General features: G+C 61.7%; 1 protein-coding gene and 1 long non-coding RNA gene across 4 annotated transcripts; one reads left to right on the forward strand and one right to left on the reverse strand.

The window, feature by feature from the left end:
* Positions 1-756: 756 nt before the first annotated feature.
* On the reverse strand, positions 757-17,827 carry PSEN2 (presenilin 2). 3 transcript variants are annotated; one of them, XM_086694457.1, is made up of 11 exons: positions 17,452-17,827; positions 11,950-12,110; positions 10,104-10,318; positions 9,228-9,420; positions 8,344-8,411; positions 7,234-7,454; positions 6,504-6,602; positions 4,129-4,212; positions 3,660-3,761; positions 2,838-2,956; positions 757-1,434 (listed from the first exon to the last, which is right to left on the reverse strand). In XM_086694457.1, exons 2-11 carry the CDS (start codon positions 12,088-12,090, stop codon positions 1,279-1,281), a joined length of 1,398 nt encoding a protein of 465 aa, XP_086550583.1. In that variant the 5' UTR covers positions 12,091-12,110; positions 17,452-17,827; the 3' UTR covers positions 757-1,278. The 3 variants fall into 3 exon arrangements, with proteins under 3 accessions (XP_086550583.1, XP_086550584.1, XP_086550582.1); XM_086694458.1 differs by lacking the exon at positions 17,452-17,827 and adding an exon at positions 16,662-16,763; XM_086694456.1 differs by lacking the exon at positions 17,452-17,827 and having other exon boundaries at positions 9,228-9,369.
* LOC147572760 (uncharacterized) lies at positions 17,732-20,717 on the forward strand. The gene is made up of 3 exons (XR_015246330.1): positions 17,732-19,515; positions 20,287-20,603; positions 20,689-20,717. It is a non-coding gene; the product is annotated as an uncharacterized LOC147572760 (long non-coding RNA).
* The last annotated feature ends 2,958 nt before the right edge of the window (positions 20,718-23,675 follow it).

Consider the following 23,675-nt stretch of genomic DNA (forward strand, 5'->3'; position numbering starts at 1 on the left):
GACCGTGAGTTAGTCACCGGCAGTCACGGTGTCCGGATTCCAAGCGCCAGCGCGGGAAATGCCACCCGCGGCCAGTCCGCGTCTGGCCTCCGGGCTCTCCGGTTCCTTCTGCTCTCCCACAAACAGCCCAGGGAAAAGCAAGCGACGTCAAACGTCGAAATACACGATTTCATTCTCTCGCGACAAATACACAGCTGCAGGGCACCTACATCATTTCAGGAACAAGGACACGGGGCCGCGGTCAGGACGGCACCCACAGGCCTGTGTTTGCTCGGCTGCCCCAGGGCTCGGGCCCGGCCGGAAGCTTCGCTGAGATTCTCTCTGTGGCCCAGGATGATGCGGAGGGGAAAGGGAGACGCCGGCCAGTCCACTCTCCCCTCACGGCACCCCGAGGTGGCCGCAGAAGGGATGACAGCGAGGTGGCCGCAGAAGGGACGACAGCGGGGCTCTCGAGTGCGGCCCCAGGGCACGCTGGTTCATCCAGGCACCGCACTGCTGGTCTTGGTGACAAGACAGCAGGGCCAGCGGGGGGTCTGCCCAGGGCCAGCAGACGTCCGAGCTGCGGGCCGTTGGGCGCCCCTCGCCCCGCACACCCCAGCTGAGCAAGCTACCTGGAGAGATGACTGCACACGGGGCCGTTAGCCCCTCTCCTGGGTGCGTCCTCCCTCCGAGCCGGGAGCACACGTCCTCCCGCGAGCGGCCACGAGACGCGTGGGGTGGGAGGGCTCGGCGCTTGGAAACGGACCGAATCCAGCATTCCAACAGGATTCACTTATTTATTGATTTTGATATTAAGCCACTTCACAGCAGTAACTGCCGGAGCGAGAACAGGACCCGGCTTCTAAAGGTAACAAAATAACAACGACGTCACAGACAGAAGCACTGGGGACATTCCACGCAGGGCACGCTGGCTTCCTTCTGCGGCCACAGCGGGCAGGTGCTCAGCGCCATCCCAGCACGGACTCCTGGTCCCTTCCTTCGCCTTGGCCCGCGGAGCACCCTGGGCTGTGGTGCCGGGCCAGGCGGCCTCGCCGCACCGTCCTCGTCCACACGGCCATCCTCGGTCCCTCGGTCGGTGAGCCGTGCTCCGGCGACCAAACAACTAGCGCCAAAAAGCTGCTTCTTCCTCTTCGCCAAGTAACCACGACACTCCCTTCTCTTTCTTTCTCGTCAAGGAAAGAAAAGTCTCAGAGACATATGGCACTAGAATGGGACACTACGCGGGGGCACCCGTCACGACCCGCCCAGGGCCGCCAGCCCACGGCGCCCGGCCCGCCGTCAGATGTAGAGCTGATGCGAGGCCAAGGTGTCCATGAAAGGGCGCACCAGGTTGTCCGTGGAGAAGTAAAAGATGAGGCCGAAGGTGATGGAGATGGGGAGGGCGGGCAGCGCCTTCTTGAACACGGCCAGCAGCAGGAGGGTCAGACACAGACCCTGTGGGACACGGAGGGGAGGGGAGGGGAGGGGAGGGAGGGGAGGGAGGGGAGGGGAGGGGAGGGAGCGGAGGGAGGGGAGGGGAGGGAGGGGAGGGAGGGGAGGGGAGGGAGGGGAGGGGAGGGGAGGGGAGGTGGTGACCACCGGTGCGGACGCGGGGCGGAGGTGGGGGCGGTTAGCGATGTCGGGCCCCCCGCCCAGGGCTCAGCACTGGTGTGGGGCCCGCCAGACGACAGCCCGACCCCCCCTCTTCCCGGGTCCTCTCGAGGGCTCACCCCCATGTCACACCCCGCGTGAGCCCGACTCCCAGAGCGGCCCTGCTCTATCGGACTCCAGCTACAGCGGTGACACGTGTGACCAGTGACAGAGGCCTCCCCTGGGGGACGTCTATTTATAAAGAACCAGATGAGGGGCGCCTGGGTGGCTCAGTCGGGTTAAGCGCCTGACTCTTGATTTCGGCTCAGGTCCTGATTTCACAGTGGGTGAGACGGAGCCCTGCACTGGGCTGTGCGCGGACAGCGCGCCAGCCTGCTCGGGATTCTCTCTCTCCCTCTCTCTCTCCGCCCCTCCCCCAATCTCCTTCTCTCTCAAGATAAATTTAAAAAAAAAAATTCTAAAAAAAAAAAGAGAGAACTGGACGAGCTCCACTGAAACGCCAGCGAGGGTCTCAGCAGCTGGCACCAGAGGGGCACCGAAGAAGCCACGTGACCCGAGGCCTCGGAGGTGGGTGCCCATCCTGCCCTGCCCCTGCCCACATGGGCTGTGGTCCAGGGAGGGGCGGGGCTTCAGGTCAGACAGTCCCGAGGTGGAGAAGCGTGGGGGTCCACTACCCCCCCCACCCCCCCGAACACACGCCGTGGACAGACAGAACCCCTCCACCTCACTGTGCCCCGTGACCCCCCCCCCCCTTCACCGGGGCAGAGCTCAGGTATGCGCCACTCAGAGCCTCCGCCACTCAGAGCTGCGATCTCTCAGGACCTGTCCCCCAGTATGGGTATCTGGCCACGTTAAGGGACTCTAGGGACCTGCAAGCTTCTGAAGTTCAGAGCACCCCATGGTGTCTGGGGGGCGTGGAGGGCATCAGAGACCAGAGCTCAAGTCACAGCCTGTCCCTCCCCAGCTCTGTGCCGACGGGCACGGCCCACAACTTCTTCCCGGTTCCGAGAACCTCAGCTCATCACCCCACCTCGCAGGCGTCGTGAGACCGCACGAGGCTGGCCAAGCCCCTGGCACCACCGCGTGCCTGGTCGGTAACGCGGGAGCCCCTCAGCCAGGCCTCCCCTGCTCAGAGCCTCCCGTAAGCCCTGCCCGGCCCCACGTCATCACTCCGCCCCTGCAAGGGACTCGGCACCTGAAAATCCCCCTGGGACCAGGGCCCCCCACGAAGTCCCCGGGCCACTCACAATGAGGATGGCCACAAAGCACGCCAGCGTCGTGTTCCAGTCGCCGCTGCCCGTGGCCGCTGCCTTGCCCACCAGCACGCTGTAGAAGATGAAGTCCCCCAGGCCGAGCTTCACGCCCCCTATGCAGGGAAGACAGAGCTGGTCAGTGTCGGGAGCCCCAGACAGCAGATGTCAGCTCACAGCCCAGCCCCTCCACCGGATCCGGGGGCCCCGGGGGGCCCCAGTCCTGGCTGTCCCAGAACAGCAGCAGCCAGCAGGAAACCGGGCCCTCGGACGGGCTGACCTGCCGTCTGGGCTGTGAAAAGGCTGGCATTTCTGACAATTCGGGGAAGTGGCCCTGGGCTGAGTAAAAAAAAAAAAGCAAATATAACGTGCCGTGGGGGGTCGGCGGGAGGCCATAGGATTTAGGGCTGAGTTTAAGTTACACATTTTTGTACAAAAGGTGTCCTCGAAGGTGACGCGTACGATGTCCAGAGCTCGTCAGGCAAGCCTTCCCCTTAAAAACAGAGGAGCGTGGCTGCTAATTAACTGACGTCTCACCGACAGTGAACGCGAGCTCGCACATCGGCCGGTGCGCTTGTTAACAGGGTAAGCGTTCACCGCGGACGATAAAACCGTCTGACGAATGCACCTGCTGCCTCGTCTCCTCTCTCTCCCTCCTCCCGGCCACGGGGGCTCCCTCCTCCAGGTGTCACTGCCGCTGCCGTCTCTGATGCAAAAGGGGGCTTCTCCCCACCACCCTCCCCTGCCTCCAGGGAGCCCGTCTCCACCCCCCGCCCGCACCCTGAGCTCACGCGGACCACCCGGGCACAGATGACTCACTTTCCTCCTCTTCCTCCAAGTCGTCCCCGGGGTAACCAGGCAGCGGGGGCTCAAAGACTTCGGGGTATGAGGGCTCCCCAAAACTGTCATAGGAGTCTTCCTCTGGGGATCCGAGAACGTGACCGTCATTGCGTGAGGCGGGTGCGCAGGAGAGAGACAAAAGTCCGGTCAGAGGGATCTGGGATCTGTGGGGAACCGGCCTGAGCCTGGGGCTCCCCTGCCCTCACCCCACTGGCCGGGCCAGCCCAGCCCTGAACGGAGAGGAACCTTCCGGCACACGCCCAAGGGAAGGGAAGAAGGCCAACGGACTGAGGCACAGGCTCTAAGTCCCACCTGCTCCATCCAGGAGGAGACTTTCCCCTCCAGCCCCCCACCCAGGGCGGGGGGGTGGGGGTGGAACAGGCCGGGCCGGGCGGGGTGCAGGGCAGCAGGCCCGGGCGACGAGAGGCTGCCAGCCTGCGACACTCACCCATCTCTGGGTCGTAGGGCAGCTGAAGGGCTCCCTGGGAGGAGGGGTCCAGCTTGGCCATGCCCACCGTCCACACCATGGCGGCTGGGGAAGGAGACGAGGGGTGGGGGGTGCCTCAGGTGCTGCCGACTACCGCTGCCCCCGGGCCGGGGAGGCAGCGTCCCCAGGAGGCCCGCATGGGACCCCCTCTTCCAGCCGGTACCGGCTTCCGCCCCTTGTGAGGAGGCCGCTGGGGGAGGGGCCCGGACACAGCCTTTCCTGGTCTTTTGGCGTGTGTGCGTGTGTGTATGTGTGTGTCTCCTCACGAAACCGATGACAAGGTCAGCAGGGGAACAGTCCGGGTAACCAGCGGTGTTTCCGTCTCATGGTGGCAAAACACGCGTCACGCACACGGTACCCGCGTCACCTCCGTTAACTGGACGCTTCCTTAGCGGGAGGGGTGTTCACGGGCCCGAGCTGTTCCTCTGCCGGCACTCTCGGTACCTCGAGCACCCCCGTGTCCCCCCATTTCCCTGTTCTAGTTCTAGGAATCTGGCTCCTCCAGATGGATCACGGCGGGGGCGTGGGGGGGGGGGGGGGTGGTGGTCACAGAATAGTTTCCTTTTTGTGACGGGCTGAATTCACTGGGCGCAGAGTCCTCGAGGATCATCCACGTGGCAGGTGTGAGAATCCCCTTCCTTTCAGGGGGCCGAACAGTAATCCGCGGTAGGGCGCCCCTCACCCGTCCTCCACATCTGTATGCGCACACACCTCGCCGGCCCGCATCTGTGCGCGCGCACACCTCGTGCACCTGCATCTGTACGTGCACACCTCGTCCGCCCGCATCTGTACGTGCGCACACCTTGCCCCGCCCACATCCGTACGTGCGCACCACGCCTCCTCCACCCACCCGACCCCCTCGGCTATCTGGCAGACGTCTGCTCGAGGCCCTGCTTCTTCTCCCAGTGGCGTAAGTCCAGGGCGGGATCACTGGACGGGGGGGGGGGGGGAGGGGGAGGACTGCCTGTGTGCTCTCTCCCTCTCTGGCCCGGTTCACTCTCCCCGTGTGAACTCAAGTCCCATGAGTCCGTCCCCGTCTGGCCTACCTAGCCATGAGCATGCCTTACCGGGAACATTCTCCACGGGGTGGGGGCGCCGTCTCCTCCCCCGACGTGGCAGCCCCCGGCCCTTTCAAGGTTCTCACCACCCACACCGTGGCCACTGCAAACCTGCCTCCAAGATACCTCCAGACTCCACCCGCGCCTCACCGCCTCTCCCGCTGCCCTGGGGCCGGCGCCCGCCCTCTCTCCTGGGGGGGTCATTCTGTCCCAGACCCGGCTCCACTTCCGCCCCTGACCCCATGCCTTCTGTTCTCCCTTCCCGCCACCGGTGCGATGCCACTAAAATGTAACGTCAGGTGGGTCTGAAACCTTCCAGGGGCCCACTCGGGAGGAAAAGCCGCGTCCCCACCGTGGCCTGCGGGGCCCAGCACATCTGGACCTGCCCCTGCCCCTTTCTGCCCCCGCTGGCTCCGCTCCCAGCACCCCGGGCCTTCGCCTGGCGTTCTGTCCCAGGGTTTTCCCGAGGTAGGTCTCTGGTCAAATGTCACTTTATGACAGAGGCTTCTTTGACCACCTTCTGCAAGACAGCACCCCCACTACCCTGAAGTGCTCAGGTCCCCCACCGAGTCATCTTTCCACCGAGCGCTCACCTCCTGACGTATTATCGCCTGCTTAGCTGCGGCCTCCCCTCCGGGAATGTGCGCCCCCAGAGCGCGGAGGCGGCGAACGCACGTCAGGACACGGCCTCAGCCTTCTCACACATGGTCTCTGCTCCTCCCAAGAGCGGGCCTAGAACGTGCTTTCACGCTGGGGACCACCTGCCCTGGCTCCCACCACAAGCTCCGTCCTGCCTTCGAGATCCTGCCCTGGCACTCGGCAGCCAGTCTGTAAAGTGTTCCTTCCCCACGAGGCCAGGGCACCACAAAGCAGGGACCCCACACACATCCACTGAATCCATATAAACACCCAGATCCCTGCCCGGCGGCCAGCCCCACGCACTCCCGTGTCCCTTCCCTTCGGAGACTTTAACAGCCACGGAGCTGTCGAGGGAGCCCAGTGAAAAGCAAGTGCACCCTGCACCCCAGACCCCCGCCCTCAAGAGCCCCTCTCCAAAGTACCCTCTCAGGAGGTGCCTGGGAGGCACAGTCGGTTAAGCGTCCGACTTCAGCTCAGGTCATGATCTTGTGGTTCGTGAGTTTGAGCCCCGTGTCAGGCTCTGTGCTGACAGCTGGAGCCTGGAGCCTGCTTCGGATTCTGTGTCTCCCTCTCTGCCCCTCCCCTGCCCACGCGCTGTCCCTCTCTCCCTCTCTATCTCTCTCAATAATAAATACTCACAGGAGTATATCAGGGCAGGGAATATGGGCTCGTTTCTCTCCTGGGCCGTTTCCACCAGCATTCTCAGTGGCCCTTTGGGGCACAGCACAGCCACGAGATCTGGGAGAACAAAGACAGCCGGGACGTGTTACAAGTGACATTTATTCCCAAGCAGCCCCAGAGAGGAGCCGGCCTGCTAACACCGGGGCACAGGCGAGGCTCGGAGCATGTCCTGCGTGCCAGCTCCCAGCCCCCGGTTTCCAGCCATAACCGCGAGTCTGTGCTGGTTGAAGCCCAGAACGGGGTCTCAACGGGCAAATGAGGAATCGCCGTGTGGCTCGGGGACCCCGATGGCCGGCTTGCCATCCGACTTCCCTGAGCCTTGGATTCCTCACCCTCAGATGGAAGTCACGGCACCGGGGACAGAATCACACCGACGCTTCTTACACGGCAGCTAACGCTTTGGGTGCTCAGCATTTACAGGGTCCCATGGCCGATCCCATGGCCGAGGACGTAGGAGCAAACTGCTTCCAGGGTGTCGCGAGCGCTCACCGGATGCGCGATTATCAGTGGCCACGTCAAGCGCCCGCGTCTCACGAAGGCGAGCCTCTCAGAGGGGAGACCACCCACCCAGCTTTCTTCGGGGAGGGGGGCACCTTTCAGCACCTGCCACTCGCGTGCACCAGTGAGGGGGACTCGACCCGGACGCAGCCCCCGCCCGCAGCCTCGAGGCCCGCCTGAGCCCGCCTACCGTACACAGAGATGGCACCCAGGATGACCCACGCGGACCACTCCGGAAGGTACTTGATGAACACCAGGGCCATGAGGGCGCTGATCATGATGAGGTAGGCCTGCTGCAGGACCAGGGGGCCCTTCCAGTGGATACACACCATGCCCACCGCCCCGAAGTTCCAGACCGTCAGGAACAGCGTGGGGTAGTCCATGGCCACGTTGTAGGTCTTGAGCACCTCCCTGCGCGACCAAGGGCCAGCCCGTGGGGCGGGGAACTCGGTGGAGAGACCACACCCAACCAGACACAGTTCGACACTCCCGGCTCCTCAACCATGAAGTCCCAGCCCGGGTTTTTCCAACCTCTGGCTTCACTCGCCAATCTCCCCTTCCCTGTTTCTGTGAGCCCCACAACCACCCACTTGAAGTATTTTCCAGAACGAGGTGGGGAATGTATACCAACGTCTCATCCTTGGACTGGCTCCCGTAAACGTGTGCCGGCACAGCCTGGAGGACCCCGTGCCCAGGAGAAAGGTCCTTGGCAGAGGGTTTTCCCCTGTCCCTCCAGTCCCTTTGGGCCCCTGGGTCAGGCTGAGAGCCCAAATCGAGGGCAAGAGAGCACATCACTTTTCCCACGAACGAGGAAGCACCCAGGTCTGGCCCAAAGTGGAGAATGTAAACTTTCTGTATATGTATATCCCTCTTGGGTTCACAGAATTCATCCTCCGTGCTTATTTGTTTTAAATCAGCAACCGGGGGCGCCTGGATGGTTCAGTCGGCCGAGCGTCCGACTCTTGATTTCAGCTCAGGTCCTGATCCCAGGTTGTGGGCTTGAGCCCCTTTTGGAGCCTGCTTAAGATTCTCTCTCTCCCTGTCTCTCTGCCCCTGCCCCCTGCTCACTCACGTTCTTTCTCTCTCTCTCTCTCAAATAAATCTAAATCATCCATCAGGAACCAGGTAGGGATGGAGAGGCTTGCCGAGAGCGCCACTGGCGCATGTCGAGGCCACGGGAGGAGGGGTCGGAGGCCTGGCTGTAGGAGCAGCGACACGGGCGAGCGAGAGTCTGGAGCCTGCTGGGCACCCCTCCCCGCCCCGGTCCTCGAGGAGCCTGCTGCCCGCGGGGGGCACTTACCCGAGGTAGATGTAGGTGAAGAGGAAAAGCAGCATCAGCGAGGACATGATCAACCAGCCGTGTATAAACTAGACAACAGAAACGGGCAGAATGACCACGGGCCCCCAGCTTCTCGGGACTGACCCCCAAGCCTCCGAATCTTCGTTAGGCCCCTCTGGGACTACGCTGGAAGGCACCGGGTGGCCGTGTGACAGATTGAGGGGGCAAAGAAATTCACGGAGTTCTCTCAAGGTCACCCGGCAGGTGGATGGGGTGAAAAATCCCTCAGGTCCAAGCAGCCAGACCCCTGTTCCCTCACGGAGACACAGGACGTGCTGGACAACTGTCACCTATAGGCGTGGCCCTAGGCTCCGGGGAGGCAGCCAGCGGGGTTCCCGACCATGGCGAGGGCCGTCAGCCGATACACATATAAACGTATTGACAGGTAGTCACAAAGGCTACGGAGAAGAAAACGGCAGGACAGAGGGACAGGAGACTCCCTGGGACGATGCCTGTGTGATGGGGCCAGGGTGGCCTCCACTGGGGCCTCTGCTCGTCCGCTACCCCCTGGGCCCCGGCTGCAGCCACAGGGCGCGCCCGTCAGCACGACCTGCACACCCAGCCCAGGGGGAAACGGGAAGGGCAAATAAACCTGCCGGAGAGGCGAGGGGCGGGGTGAAAGGAGCCTGAAACAGAACATCTCGCTTCTCCCAACACTGCGGGGAGGGACCCGGGCAGGTGGGATTCTGTGTCCGATCAAAGGACGGTGACGGCGGGCAGGCAGTGCGGGGCGGGGCGAAAACCGGCTTCTGCTCTGCAGCGGGCCACGCCGCCGGCCACAGGCGGCTCCGCGAGCGGTGCGGGGCCGGCGGGCAGGACGAGGTGGCCGCAGGCCGGGCACTCACCTTGTAGCAGCGGTATTTGTAGAGCACGACCAAGAAGATGGTCATGGCCACAATGACACTGATCATGATGAGGGTGTTGAGCACGGAGTTGAGGAGGCGCTGGCCCACGGAGGGCGTGTCCTCGGTGAATGGTGTGTAGATGCTGAGGGAGACGGCGGGCTGCAGACTCTGCTCCCTGCCTGCTCCATAGGGCCTGCCCACGAGCCACCCAACCTCAGCCTGGTGCCCGAGACCCAGGGGGCAAGGAAGGGGCCCCCCCAGGCCTCCCCCTCCCCCAGACCCACCCCGCGGCCCCTCCCCCAGACACCTCCTCCCCACCGCCCAGGGCTCCTCCCCCTCCCCTGGTCCTCTCCCCCTCCCCCCCAGGTTCCCCCTCCCCGAGCCCTCCCCACTCCTGTTGGCCAGGACACCCGCAAACACCCACCCCAGCCCAGGGCTCACTGGCCGCTTCCCCCACCCCACCTGACACAGGCCAGCAGCTGCACTGGGGAGGCCCTCCGCCGGCCCCTCGCCCTGGCCCTGTCCACCCGGGGCTGCCCACTGAGGGCCCCACCTGCTCTGGGGCCCCAGCCTGCCACCCCCAACCAGCCTGGGGGGGGGGGCCTTCCCCCTCTGCTCCTCTCTTTGAAAGAACCAACCCAAAATGAAAGGTAAGCTCCCGAACTAAAAACAGTAACAAGGTTTGAAGGAGGCAGTCGGCAACCCCAGAGGAGCGGGTGACCCCCAGAGGAGTGGTGACCCCCAGAGGAGCGGGTGACGAGCAGAGGCGGGCCTCTCGCTGCCACCCCTCTGTGCTCTTTTGACTGCAATGATCGAAACCTCCCTCGAGAGGCTGCAGGTGCCGTGAACCCGACCCCCCCCTGTTCCCCGACTTACAGCTGTCCGTTCTTCTCCGTGTAGAAGCGCACGGACTTGATGGTGGCCACCACCACGATCATGCACAGCGTCACCGGCACAAACAGCATGATCACGTGCTTCGCCCCGTATTTCAGGGTCAGCTCCTCCTCCAGGCCTGACGGCTGCCCGGGGACCCCCCCGCAGACGTAGTGGTCAGGGTCCTCATCAAAGTCGTCCTCGCTATCCTGGCCTCTCTGTGGAAAGCCGCAGGGTGAGGGCCACGGGATGCCCCAGCGCTGGCCTGCCGACGTAGCGCACGGGCGTCTTGTGACAGGAAGCCAGGAGTTTTAATGCTGCCTCGTGGAGGTTAAGGACCAGCTAGATGCAGGAGTGGGGCTGCGCTTTTGAAAGGTTTACGAGGACATCTAGGGAAGACCCAGGGCCAGCACTCACCACCAAAAACGCGGGAAAGGGGCCACAGCAGCCACAGAAGAGGGCGGGCTGCAGGCCCAGGACGCGTGGCTAGTGGACCCAGAGCATGTCTAAGCATCGCCACCCCCCCCCTCAGTCCAGGGACTTAGATGCCACTCTGTTCTGGTCCAGTGGCCATACTGACTCGGGAGGCCGGCCAGGTGACAGAGGAGGAAGAAATGAAACGTTCCTGGTGGACAAACCATACTCTAGAACCGTCAGCGCACGTGGGGACTGTCTTTGATGGCAAGACACTGGGAATTTGCAGAGGAGGAACTTACTTTGGACTCCTGCCACCCCCCCCACCCCCCCACCCCCGCAGGAGGGCAGGACGCCCGCAGATGCTGGCCTGAGCCCCTGCAAGAATTTCTGTTTGGAAACCGTGCGGATTCAGGGTCATCTGCGGCCTTGTTCGTTGATTAACCGCCAAAGACAAAACCAAGGAAAACAAAAATTCAAAATGACTATGGCTTCAGTATCAGCTCTTTGCAGAGAGAATTCCAAGCCAGGCGCTCAGCTGAGAAGAAACGGAAAAGCCTAGACGAACGGGCATGGAGACAACTAAAATGCACGAAAGCCCCGGGAGACAAGGCGAAGGGGCCGTAAGGGTGGCCCCGCGGTGGCCTTGAGCTGGCAGAGCTCAGAGGAGGGAAAAAAGGATCTTTGACTTCGGCAGCGGGTCTGAGGCTGGCTGGAAGGGGAAATCCTGCATTTTAAACACTGTAAGGGGCAAAACGGAGAAGGGGTTTTGGGCAAATTCAGATGTCGTTTTGCCCTGATGGGGAGGGAGGTGGTGAGGTTGGGAGGCTCTCCCCCAGAACACGCGCCCCCCCCATGATGTTATAATCTCCTGCCCCGTGGGCTGCAGACGACATCAGAGCATCTGTGCCCCCCCCCCCACACACACACAAATTCACATGTTGGACCCTAAACCCCAATGTGATAGCACTTGGAGGAGGACCTTTGGGAGGTGACCAGGTGACCTCATCCCGATGGGATGAGGGCCCTTATAAAGCCCCGCCCAGAGCTCCCCAGCACCCCCTCCCCCCACTGCTGGATTTGCCAGCACCTGAGCTCGCACTTCCCAGCCCCCTGAACAGTGAGGAAGACGTTGCTGTTGTTGATAAGCCCCCACTCTATGATACCCCGGCCCCTACCCTCCACAGTGCCTCCTGCCCCCCTCTGCCTGTGCTAAGGAAGGGGAGCCTGTGCTGCTGGGACCGGGGGGACAGAACCATGCAGCCCGAGGCAGACTGTGGGCCCCGAGGCCGACCAGGGCCCACCGTGTGACCGTGTGACCAATCCTCGCCTACACGGTCCCCACCCTCCCGCGTCGGGGCGCGTGGGTTCCAGCCTCGAGGTCCAGGAACCCGGGGGCTGGGTTTGAGGCCTGTGGCCGCCGGCGATTACCTACCCACTGGTCGGCACCCTCTCCATCCTCCAAGCCCTGCCTGTCCTCCTGGCAGCAGCGTGGCGGGGGGCTCTCGGCCGACATCAGGGACGCCCTCTCGTCACACACTTCCTCCTCGCTGTCAGAGGCCATGAACGTGAGCATGGCCCTGCCTCGGGAAGCGCCTGCAAAACGGAGCACAGGGGGCCTCGCTCCAGCTTCCTGCAGGGCCAAGGCAGCAGAGGGCTGGGGGTGTGGCCTGAGGACCCGGACGCGGGCCCTGCCTGACAACCGCCCAGGACATGTGTGTCCTGTGCGGCTGGCACAGACCCTCGGGGGAACGGCCCGAGGAGATCCAGGCCACGGGTGAAACATCCCACGACAAAAGTCGAGGCCACTCCAAACCGCACGCTCGTTCGTCCGATCAACAAACATCCACTGAGCACCGACATTGTGACATCAACCATAAGCCTGCTGGGCTCCGCGGACGTGAAGATGAACAAGAAACACTACCGTCATCCAAAAACAAACAAACCAAACAAAACAAACAAACCAACTCGGGGCTCAGCCAGTGGAGCGTCCGACCCTTGATTTCGGCTCAGGTCATGATCTCAGTTTCCTGGTTTCGAGCCCCACCTCGGGCCCCGAGCCAACAGTGTGCAGCCTGCTTGGGATTCTCCCTCCTCCTCTCTCTCGGCCCTCCCCTGCTTGTGCTCTCGCTCTCTCTCAAAATAAATAAGCTTTAAGAAACATTACTGGAAAAAAAAAAAAAGACCAACAATCATCCAACGTGACCGGTTACATAACCTAAGTGTTCACCAAGAGGTACAGAAACCCAAAGGAGGGAGTCAACCTCAGAGATCAGGAACGTCTTCTAAAGAAACCACCAGCCCAGACGGAGACAGAATGTTCCAGGTGGGAGGAAGGGCAGACGGCGCGAAGAAGGAACGTGCCAGTCAGGGCCATGGAGGTGTGAGGGCCTCCTGTGCCACGTGAGGGGGTGTCCAGCCCCCCCGAAGACAACAGCGGGAGGTGGACAGACGCTGACTCACGGGCAGCGGGGTGGATGCCCGTGAGGGGACCGGACCCCGAGAGGGCTGGGAGGACGCCAGTCAGCACTGGATGTGGGGGAGAAACACAGGACAGAGTCCAAGATAGCAGCCAGGCAGGGAGCCCCGGGCAGGTGACAAGCCCATCTCAGGGAAAGACAGAGTCTGGTCCAGGAACCAGTTGAAAAGGGTCAGGGAGGGGCATCTGGGGGGCTCAGTCAGTTAAGTGCCCGACTTCGGCCCAGGTCACAATCTCGCGGTCCGTGGGTTCGAGCCCCGCGTCGGGCTCTGTGCTGACGGCTCAGAGCCTGGAGCCCGCTTCGGATTCTGTGTCTCCCTCTCTCTCTGCCCCTCCCCTGTTCACACTCTGTGTTTCTCTCTCTCTCAAAAATAAATAAACATTAAAAAAAGGGGGAGGGTCTGGGGTGCAGGGGAGCCACAAGACCACGCGGGATGGGCATGTGCGTGTGTACGTGTGTGTGTGTGTGTGTGTGTGTGTGTGTGTGTGTGTGTGTGTCTGAGACAGAGGAAGTACAGCTGAGGGCAGGACCTCAGGGAAGGCCAGCCCGGAGAGTCTACACAGCAGGGATGCCTGCCCCCACCTCACTGTGCTGTCCCCAGCCGGAGTGTCCTTACAGCAGCAGGATGGGAAGCCAGCGCGGCAGAAGGGCCTAGAAGAGCGTCAGACAACCCCTGGTGGACCAGGCTGTCCCCGCCTCCCCCTGGGCAGGCCTGCTCTCCCACCGACACCCCCAGAGGCCGTGGGGACGCTGAGAGTGCATGCGACCATGCAGTCGCCCCCGGAGCGTGTGATTTCCACACAAAGCAGGTGCCTTCTACCGTCAGCCAGCTCTGCCCTATTTGAAGCCGGCGACGGGGGGCCCGTGGCCCGGGTGACTCCTGAGGGGACCCCCACCTCCGTCCCCCACCTGCGGGCACAAGGCAGAGCCCACACCCCTCCCGGGCCAGCCTCCCGAGGCTTCACGATGAGCCAGCTCCCCTGACCCAGGGCAGACAGACAAAGACCACGTGACTTCACTCACAAGCAGACTTTAAGAGACAGAACAATCGAACATACAAAGAAACCGGCCTTAAACCCGGAGCCCGACAGGGGGGTTGCTGGGGGGAGGGGCGAACAGGTGAAGGGGAGTAAGGGACAGTGGACGGGAGGCACGCTGAGACACGTACGGAATTGTCAAATCGCCACAGTATACACCCGGGGCTGATATTACACCGCCCTTCCATTATTCTTCCATAATAAAGAAAAACAAAAGCTCTAGCAGCAGAGGAACAGAAGCGCCAGAACAGAGAGGGGTGAGCTTCTGCAGTCAAGATCAAGATCGAGATCGGGAGGGGTTGCCCCCTTCCCACGGAGCGGCAAGGGCTGAGGCCAGCGGGGAGGGGCCAGCCAAGGCTTCTGGGCAGAAGCAGGTGTCCACGGCGAGCTTTACGAAAGCAGTGTGCCAGCAGCACCCTCGGGAGGTGGGGGGCTCCTCCCGCTTCGCTGCAAGCCCCCCCTCCCCGGCACCAGCCTCAGCTCAGGGTCACAGGAGGGCGACCAGACCCGGGCACCAGCCCCGTCTGGGGGGGGGGGGGGGGGGGGGGGCGGGGACACGGCTCAGCAGCCCCAGCACGCTGCAGGGCCTGGGAAGTTTCAGGCTTCGTTCCTTCGTGTGTGGTGACGAAAGACACCGTCTGGTACAGGTCTGGGGGGGGGGGGGGCACCTCAAAGTCCTCCCCCTGCGAGTCTCGGTGTCCAAATCCTGAACCAACAGCAGCTTGGACCCGGCAGCTGTCATCACCCATGGCAGCAGCCGTGAGTTCAGTCTCACGCAGGGAGGGGCACTCGAGACGAGAGCTGGTGGCGTCTTCCCAGGCTAGATCATGACACCCCGTCCGGAGCAGGGCCGCGGGTGGGATGGGCACGATATGGCATTTCCCGGCAGTCACTTCTAGGGATGTGAGTTAGCAATACGGTCTCCCTCCTCTTCCTCCCAGGCCCCCCAGGGTGCCTGTGACTGGTGTGAGCAGGGGCTGGAGGGACAGACCTAGGGTCCCCGCATGCAGAGCATCACAGAAGGCAGGGGGCAATCTCAGCCTTGGGAACCACGGCAGCCGCAGCATCGTGGGGGCGGAATGTGCAGAGAACAGAGACGAGTCTTCAAAGGACAAGGGGAGTTGCTTGGGGAGGGTGAGGACAGAGAGGCGGGGACCAAGTCCTGGGGTGCCTGGGGGCTCAGTCGGTTAAGCGTCTGACTCTAGATTTCAGCTCGGGTCGTGATCTCACAGTTCATGGGTTTGAACCCCGCATCGGGCTCTGCGCTGACAGTGTGTAATCTGCTTAGGATCCTCTTTCTCTCTCTCTGTGCTATCTCAAAATAAGCATTAAGGGGCGCCTGGGTGGCGCAGTCCGACTTCAGCGTCCGACTTCAGCCAGGTCACGATCTCGCGGTCCGGGAGTTCGAGCCCCGCGTCGGGCTCTGGGCTGATGGCTCGGAGCCTGGAGCCTGTTTCCGATTCTGTGTCTCCCTCTCTCTCTGCCCCTCCCCCGTTCATGCTCTGTCTCTCTCTGTCCCCGAAAAAATAAATAAACGTTGAAAAAAAAAATTAAAAAAAAAAAAAAGCATTAAAAAAAAGGTCCTTCCAATTTCCATTTCTTCAGCCAGTGGCCAGCAGCTGGCAAGACATTCCCCAGAGAGCATTTCTGCCCCAGCGTTGCCCTGCTGTCGGGCAGGGGGCGCTCAGAGGCTGTCAGAGCTAATTCAGGTGTGGCACCCTCACTGGAAAGCAAATGCTCCCCGGGCAGATTCCTCCCTTATCCGGCTCTTTAAATGGCTCTTTAAATTCCTCCCAAGCCTTCCCTGAAGCCGGGCCCAAGACCCCCAGGAGCGCAGGCCCTGAGGGGCTCCCTCGGCTGTCAGAGCAGGGGGGGTCTATCTAATCACAACCTTCTGGGCCTGGTGGCCGGGGGTCACAGGTGAGGTGCCTCTCAGAGCCCTCAACACCTGACAGAGGACGCAGGACTCGGGAAGGTGCTGCTTCTCAAAGTGGCCCAGGCCACCTGGGGCAGGGGTGGGGAGACACTGAGCACAATGACCGGGGAGCCAGGCACTGCTGTTCGTGCCCATTTCACAGTTGAGGAAACAGGGTCTAAGACGTGAGAGGTTCAAAGTCACCCTGAACCCAACAGTCAGGGTCTGCACTCTGAACACCGTGCTAGACCACTTACTGGAGGTGCGGATCCCCAGCTCCGTTCCGACCAAAGGTCCGGGGGTCTGCACTTTGAGACGGTCGCTGGGTGACCGTAGGCTGCAGTCAGACCTTCCCTGGGGCTGCCGGGCCCTGGAACCCAAGCCCAGCTGCCCCCGGGCCCCCAGCGCAGGGATCCAGTCCACCTCTCTGTCCCTGTCCCCTGGCGCGGCTCAGTCGGGAGTGAAAGAAGGAACAACGCCTTCTCCTGAAAACCGTCTGACCAGAGGGCGGCTGGGGAAGCAGAGGGACAGCCACTCGTGGGACCAGGAAAGCGGCAGGGGGAGAAGGCAGTTCCCAGCGGAGAAAGTGCCCAAGCATTTGCCCACCGGGGACAAGAACGGGGAAAAAGTGGCCTCAAAACACCTCCAGCACCGCCAACGGGACCGGCCTTTCTGAAGGCAGCAGAGATCGAAAGCTTTAAAAAAACATCCATACCTTTTGGTCCTGAAATGCCACTTCTCAGAATTTGTCCTAAGAAAATAATAAAAGATTTCCATAAAGACCTGTTTGCTGTGGATGTTTCTCACTGTAAAAAACACTGACATGCCAGAAATGCTGTCCTGTGACATGTCCATCTGGTGAGGTTTATCCCACGACTGCTTAAAACGTCACTCCAGGGGCGCCTGGGTGGCGCAGTCGGTTAAGCGTCCGACTTCAGCCAGGTCACGATCTCACGGTCCGTGAGTTCGAGCCCCGCGTCGGGCTCTGGGCTGATGGCTCGGAGCCTGGAGCCTGTTTCCGATTCTGTGTCTCCCTCTCTCTCTGCCCCTCCCCCGTTCATGCTCTGTCTCTCTCTCTGTCCCAAAAATAAATAAACGTTGAAAAAAAAAAAAAAAAAGTCACTCCAGAGAACAGTTCACAACAGGAAACCCCAGGTAACAGACACGAAACTTCATACACAACCGTCTGAATTTTCTCAGAAAGCGAACGTATTTGAAGGACTGGCCAGATACAGCACAAGACACCAAACGCGGTTACCTCTGGATGCGGAGACCGTGGGTCGCTCCGCGTTTTCCTGCATCTCCCACACCTCTTACACACATGGATCGTCTGTGGTTTTATTTAAGCCCTTAATTTTTCAGTGGGAAATACCAAATAGCAACACCAAGGCGGACTTCCTTCCCGTCTGTGCTCTCCTGCGTCCCCTCGCTGGACTGGGGCATGGGGCGGGGGGGCAGGTGGACCCCGGGGTCACTGTCCTCCTTCTCGGAGCCCCCCTTTTTACCTGGCTCCCGGAGAACACAGCAGCTGGGAGACACTCCTCCGGTTTCTCAGTCGGAACTGAAGCCTGATGCAACTCTGAAATCCCTGGAGGGAAAATCACCATCACCACCCAAATGTACGCGGTTCAACAACCTTTATACTCGGTATTTGTGCACATCAGAGCGCCGGTGACGTCAAAAACAACCGGCCTGGGAGGCTGACTCCAGCAGGCGGGGGTGGGGCCGATCGGCTCTCCCGCTGGTGGCAGAGTCCTACCAGCCACATAGCAACCAGCCCTCCGCGATGGAGGAGGGGGCCGAGGAAGGCGCAGAGGGCGGACGGGAGTGGGGGGGGTGGGGGGCAGCCCTTCCCAGGGACCGAGCCGCCGGAGGATACAAAACCCACACGCCCCGGAGGAGCCACCGAAGCCACCGCTTCCGCCCATTAATAGCTGAACGGGATCGAAAAGCTGAATTAGCCAAACCAGGGGACTCTGACCCAGAGACTTCCCCCAACGTGCCTGTGTCAGCGGCTCCTGCGATTATCGAGGAAACCAGGAAACCCAGTGACCCAGCTTCCTCGACCTTCTTTCCATCGCAGAGACGTGCGAAGGCTCTGACCTTAAAACGGGAGGCCAGGGGAGCTCAGTAGGAAAGAAGACTGTAAAACGCCATCGTAAACACCAGTGCCTCGCTGGAGAAAGAAAGTAGAGCACTGCTCCCAAAGCAGCTGGGGGCCGACTGCGTTTACCACTGGTGCGGCTGCGGAGACAGGTCAGGGTCCTGGTACCTGCCGTCCTTCTGCAGGAGGCCTAACCGGCCGAGGAGCCCTCTCCTTCAGAGAGGGTGGCGCGGGTCTAAACGGACCACTTTCTGTGGTCACGAGGCTGCCTCCCAGCACTCCCACGACTGCCCGGAGGCTCTCGCATCTTCCCTTCTACCAGGGCAGGGTTTACCAGGGAGAGAAAATTCCCTTAGAAGCCCCCACACCTTCCCTGCCTGCCTGTCTCCGCTGGCCCTGGGCAACTGACCAGGTATTTGGCCCTGGCTGACCGTCATCCACCTGTCCATCCACCCCAGCCTTACCGTGACACACGTCACTTGCCGGAAGGTTCTCCCAACACCGGGAGGCAGCCTCGGCCAGCGTCCCGTAGGGACCCAGATCAGAGGCCGCAGGGGACCCTGACGGGGCCTCCTGAACCTCGACCCAGGCTCTGTTATTTACCTCTGCCTGCCCTTTTCTGCCCAGAACTGTCTAGGCCCCATGAAGCTTTCTCTTGTGTCGTGAAGCAGCCTGGGAAGGGGGCAGCTTGGGGAAAGGGGTAGAGGTCTGGCCCTAACATGCCACCTTTGAGTAAGACCCAGGAAAAAAAGGTTATGTTTTAAACAAGCAGCAGCAATCCGATCACCCAGCTGTGGGATGTGAACCGCACACTCCCTGGCCGCGCAGCCTCAGACAACTTAACGTCACACGGCCGTCCCCTCTTCTGGAACAAACAGAACAGGCACACCTCGGGAGAGTGACGTGGAAAAGTAGAGATAATGTGTGAGGCGACTGGCACAGAGCAGGTGTTCGGCCAATAGCCGTTACAATGAAGACGAAAAGGAGGGGCACAGATAGAGCGAGAGGGGACAGGGAAGCTGCTGACGCCCCCCCGCCCCCCGCCCCGCGGAAAGCTACGGATGTGCTAAACCACCAGGCACAAGGGTCGTCACCAAGGTCACCCTTCACCCAGGCCCCAGGGAGACACCGTTTCCACCTAGCCCCAGCCCCGGGCACTCTGACAACATGAGCAACTTGTCAAAGGACAGGGCATGTCCACGGGACCGATGCCAGAGCTGGCAAGAACCTTAAAGGCCATCCGGTCAGTGCCCTATTTTGTACTCAGGAAACTGAAACCCAGAGGGACAAAAGACACAGCTGAAGTGCCATGACCAGAGCCAGAGCGGCAATTCGGGTCTCGGGCCGGCCGACCCGAAGTACTCTGAGGCCTGCACACTTGGGGCGTGGCCGAGAGCTGTGGTCACACAGGCGGCCAGCACAGCACCCCACATGGGCTCTCTGGGGGCACCCCCATACTTAAAAGGTACATGCCTTTGCCACGGGCAGGTGTGTGTCTTTACCACCCAGCTTCTCCGAAACACCGGCGAGAGGTCACAAATGCCTCCTGGTCACTGACTCACTCAGTCCCTCTCCTGCCCCCAACCCCACAACGCCAGCCTGGAGGCCTCTTCTGCTACTGGGGCTCCTCCGCATGGTGGAGGAGGGCGGGGAGGGGGGCCGGGGGTGGGGACACCCATGTGGGCGTGGCCTGGGGGGCAGGAGCCAGAACACTGCTTCCAGGGGTCAATTCAAAAGGGAAAGCGAGAGGGGCTCCCGGCTGGCTTAGCTGGCTAAGCATCCGACTCTTGATCTCAGCTCAGGTCATGATCTCACGGTTCGTGGGTTCGAGCCCCGCGTCGGGCTCTGTTGCTGACAGCCGGAGCCTGGAGCCCGCTTCCGATTCTGTCTCTCCCCTCTCTCTCTCTCTCTCAAAAATAAATGAGTACACATTTCAAAAAAGGGAAAGTGAGAAAGCGCCCTGCAGCACCAGTGAATTAACCAGCGACACTCACGTGCTCTGTGTGCCTCAAACCTGATTTACCAAGAATACTCCTGAGGGGAAAATTCTGAAGACCTGACATTAACAGGAAAAACAGAATACAAACCTTCAACTCCAGCTTCCTGCCTCTGATGCTTTAATAAACGAACACATGGGCGTGCGTGGAGTGCTGTGAGGAAAGGCATTTGACAGCGGTGATCTCTGGGCTGAGAGCTGATGGGTGACTCTTTAAAAAATATTTCCTGAATTTTCTAGAGCAAACACGTGTTCCTTTCATCTCTACCAAGTCAAGAGTTTTCTGGTTAAGGTACAGCAGAAAGGTGAGTGCCCTTTCCAATTTTCTTCCCGTGCTCCAGAAGACCCCATTTTTGGCAAAGACGAGCCAGCCTCCTGGCGTCCCAGGCACTGAAGAAGCTGGACAAAAATGATCTCCTCCCTGATGTCTGGTCTTTCCCGAAGAGTGACTGGAACTTTCTCTTTCCCCAGACTTTACCACGGCAGCCTCGCCATCCCCAGGCCTGGAGGCCGACGCTGATTACCCTGAAGCCCATGCCCGATCGGACCAGCTCAAGGTGAGGAGAACTTTCCAGGCCCTGGCCAGAGACAGCCTGTGTCAGCCTCGGAGCCCTGACATTCCTTCCCTCAACCCTCCCCCAGCCACCGGAGTCGGGGAACAGGTGGAAATAGTGTCCAAAAGTCAGAGCAACAGCTGAGAACGAGCCAACGATGTCTTCCGTAGAAACACGCATGTGACCCCGCCCCCCCCCCCCCCCCCCCCCCGCATGCACACTGCTTTGGTCTCTTTAAACAAATTATTTTTTTTCTTTTGCTCTGTCAGGTAGTTACTAATAGAGAGCACAAAAAAACGTCCTGGGCAGTTGGGGCGCCCAGGTGGCTCAGTCGGTTGAGCGTCTCACTCTTGGTTTTGGCTCAGGTCATGATCTCACGGGTCATGGGTTCAAGCCCTGCATCAGGCTCCACACTGACCGCTCAGAGCCTGCTTGGGATTCTGTCTCTCCCTCTCCCTCCGCCCCTCCCCCCACTCTCTCTCTTCTCTAATACAATAGATTTTTGAAAATAAAAAAAAGAAACGGGCGCCTGGGTGGCTCAGTCGGTTAAGTGTCCAACCTCGGCTCAGGTCATGATTTCGGGGCTCGTGAGTTTGAGCCCCGCATCAGGCTCTGTGCTGACAGCTCGGAGCCTGGTGCCTGCTTCCGTTCTGGGTCTCTCTCTCTCTCTCTGCCCCCTCCCTGCTCACTCTGTCTTCCTCAAAAATAAAATAAACATTAAAAAATAATAGTAATAAAAATAGAAAAAAGAAATGTCCTGGGCAATAGTGCAGGAATACGGGGGCAGGGGGCGCATGTGGGAACCTCCTGTGCAAAAACTCGAGAGTTAAAGACTGGAGAGTTAAAGCTGGGTTCAAATCCCGGTGCTCAAATCCCAGGTGGCTTAACTCCCTGAACCTGTTTCCCGTTCTCTAGAGGGTAATAGCGACCTCAGTGTGATCAGAGGTGTAAAGAGGTCTGTGGTAACCACTGTCCCCAAAGGGCTTTTTCTCATATATGACAAACCCACAAAGTAAGACATGTTATGTCACGATCATAATGGGTAACTCAGAGGCCAAGGTAGGGGGAGTCTCTCATTTGGCAGTGGGGCTGTGAACAGCCATCGGGGAGCTGAGGGGAGGGGTGACAGGCATGGTGACCGGCACCAGGCCTCCTGTGAGTGGCAGCCTGCGGCCAGGCTCTTTCTTATCCCGCTCCTTCTCAAACAGATAGGATCCGGGTGTCCGTCTCCCGTGCACGCAGCGAGTACGATACTGACTTAGTGCACACCTACTTCCACACCAAGCCTCCAGAATTTTCCCTGGAAACCTGAAACAACATCTATCCCACTCTGCAAAAACGCTCCACCAAAGCCCCACCCCGGTCCAGCCCCTGGCCTAAAGGTGCCCTCACCCACCTGCGGAATGAACCTGGACAGCCAGCCCGCCAGCTCTGAGCTGGCGCCAGGACCCACCCCCCTGTCGCTTCACCAGCGGGGCCCAGGACACACAGCTGTTGACACACCTCCCCGCTCCCACTCAGCCACCTTCACACGGAGGGAAACCTGAGCCTCCCACACCTGAAGCAGCTTATCCAGAGCCTTTAATTACTGCTGAAGGTCCTGGCGGCCAGCACTGGAGGCTCAGGCATCTACAGAACGGACATCAAGGGCGTCGGTACCAGAAGCCCGGGTCTGTCCGGAGGGGGGACAGGCTGGGAAGCCCAGGCTGTCGATTCTGAGCCAGGCTGGCTCTGCAATTGCTGTGGATGGGGTGCTATCTCCATGCGTAAAATGGGGGTGCTGTCGGCCCACCGACCAACGGTTCACACCTTAGAAAGGGGACACCCATTAATTCAATACACAGGAGACCTTCATCCAGCTGTCAAAGGGCTGAGGCCCGGTGCCAGGGCTGGACAGCAGAGCGAGACGCCAGACAACGGGTTCTAAGCCTGGCTCTGCGCTATCCTACCTGGGTGGCCTTGGGCAGTCACGTTAGCTGTGTGGGCTGAGTTTTTTCATCGATAAAATTGGGGGCGGGGACTAGCCTCTGTGTCAGGCTCCTTCGGCTTCAAAAGCTTGATTCTGGGAGTCTCCCCAGGGCTGTAAGAGCCTGATAAAAACAGCCAAGCACCCCAGCACCGAGGACCACGATCGCGGTTCCAGGCCCCACCTGCGGTCGGTTCCTCCCCCGGGCGGGAAGACCCTCGCCTCCCCCTGCCCCGTGACGCAGAGCTCGGGGCCCGGTGCCGCAGGCCCACCGGACCGGGCGCCAAGGCGGTCCGAGCGCGGGGACAACGCCGGGCCCGCGCCTCCCAGACCCACGTGCGCTGCTCCTTTAAATGCCAGACCCTTCGGCACCCCGCGCCGCGCCCACCCCCAGCGGCCCGGGCGGCGGGGAGGCGCACGCAGCCCGGCGCAGGCCGAGGCCTGGGGGCCGCTCCCCGCGCTCCACCCACCCCCGAGGTCCCGGCCGGGCCCCGCCGCCGCTCCCCTGCGCGCTCCCCTCTGCGCTCCCGCGCCGGCCGCAGAGGCCGGACCCGGCGCGCGCACGGACCGCAAGCGGCTCAGCCTGGGCAGGGGCGGCCGCGACCCGCCGCGGCGAGGAGCGTGCGGGAGTCTGCGCCCGGTCTGCGGGTGGAGGCTGCACCCGGGCCGTGCGACGGCGCGAGACCCGGCCCGGCCCGCGCGCCCCAGCCCCGCCCGCTCACCTGCTCGGCCACCGCTCCGGCGCTGTTTACGCGGCTGGCCGAGCGCCCGTCGGCCGGGGCCCTGGCGCCGGCGCAGACTCCGCCCCCAGCCCGCTCCCAGCCCCCCCCTGGCTCCGCCCCCGGTTCCTCCCCGGCTCCGGGCCGCCCCCAGCGCCGGCCTCGGCCCCGCCCCCGGCCCGGCCCCGGCCCTGCCTCCACCCCGGACTCTGGCTCCGCCCCCGGCTCCGGCCCGGGCCTCAGCTCGCCCCCTGGGCCACCCCGGTTTCCTCCCCGGCTCCGGCTCCGCCCCCGGCTCCGGCTGGGGCCCTGGCTCGCCCCGCCCCCGGGCCCGCCCTCTCCCCCCCCCCCCCCCCCCGGAGCCTGGCGCGCTGGAGGCGGAGGTGGGGT

This window comes from Puma concolor, chromosome E4 (genome assembly GCF_028749965.1).
Source record: "Puma concolor isolate L17-30 chromosome E4, mPumCon1.1.hap2, whole genome shotgun sequence".
Taxonomy (NCBI): domain Eukaryota; kingdom Metazoa; phylum Chordata; class Mammalia; order Carnivora; family Felidae; genus Puma; species Puma concolor.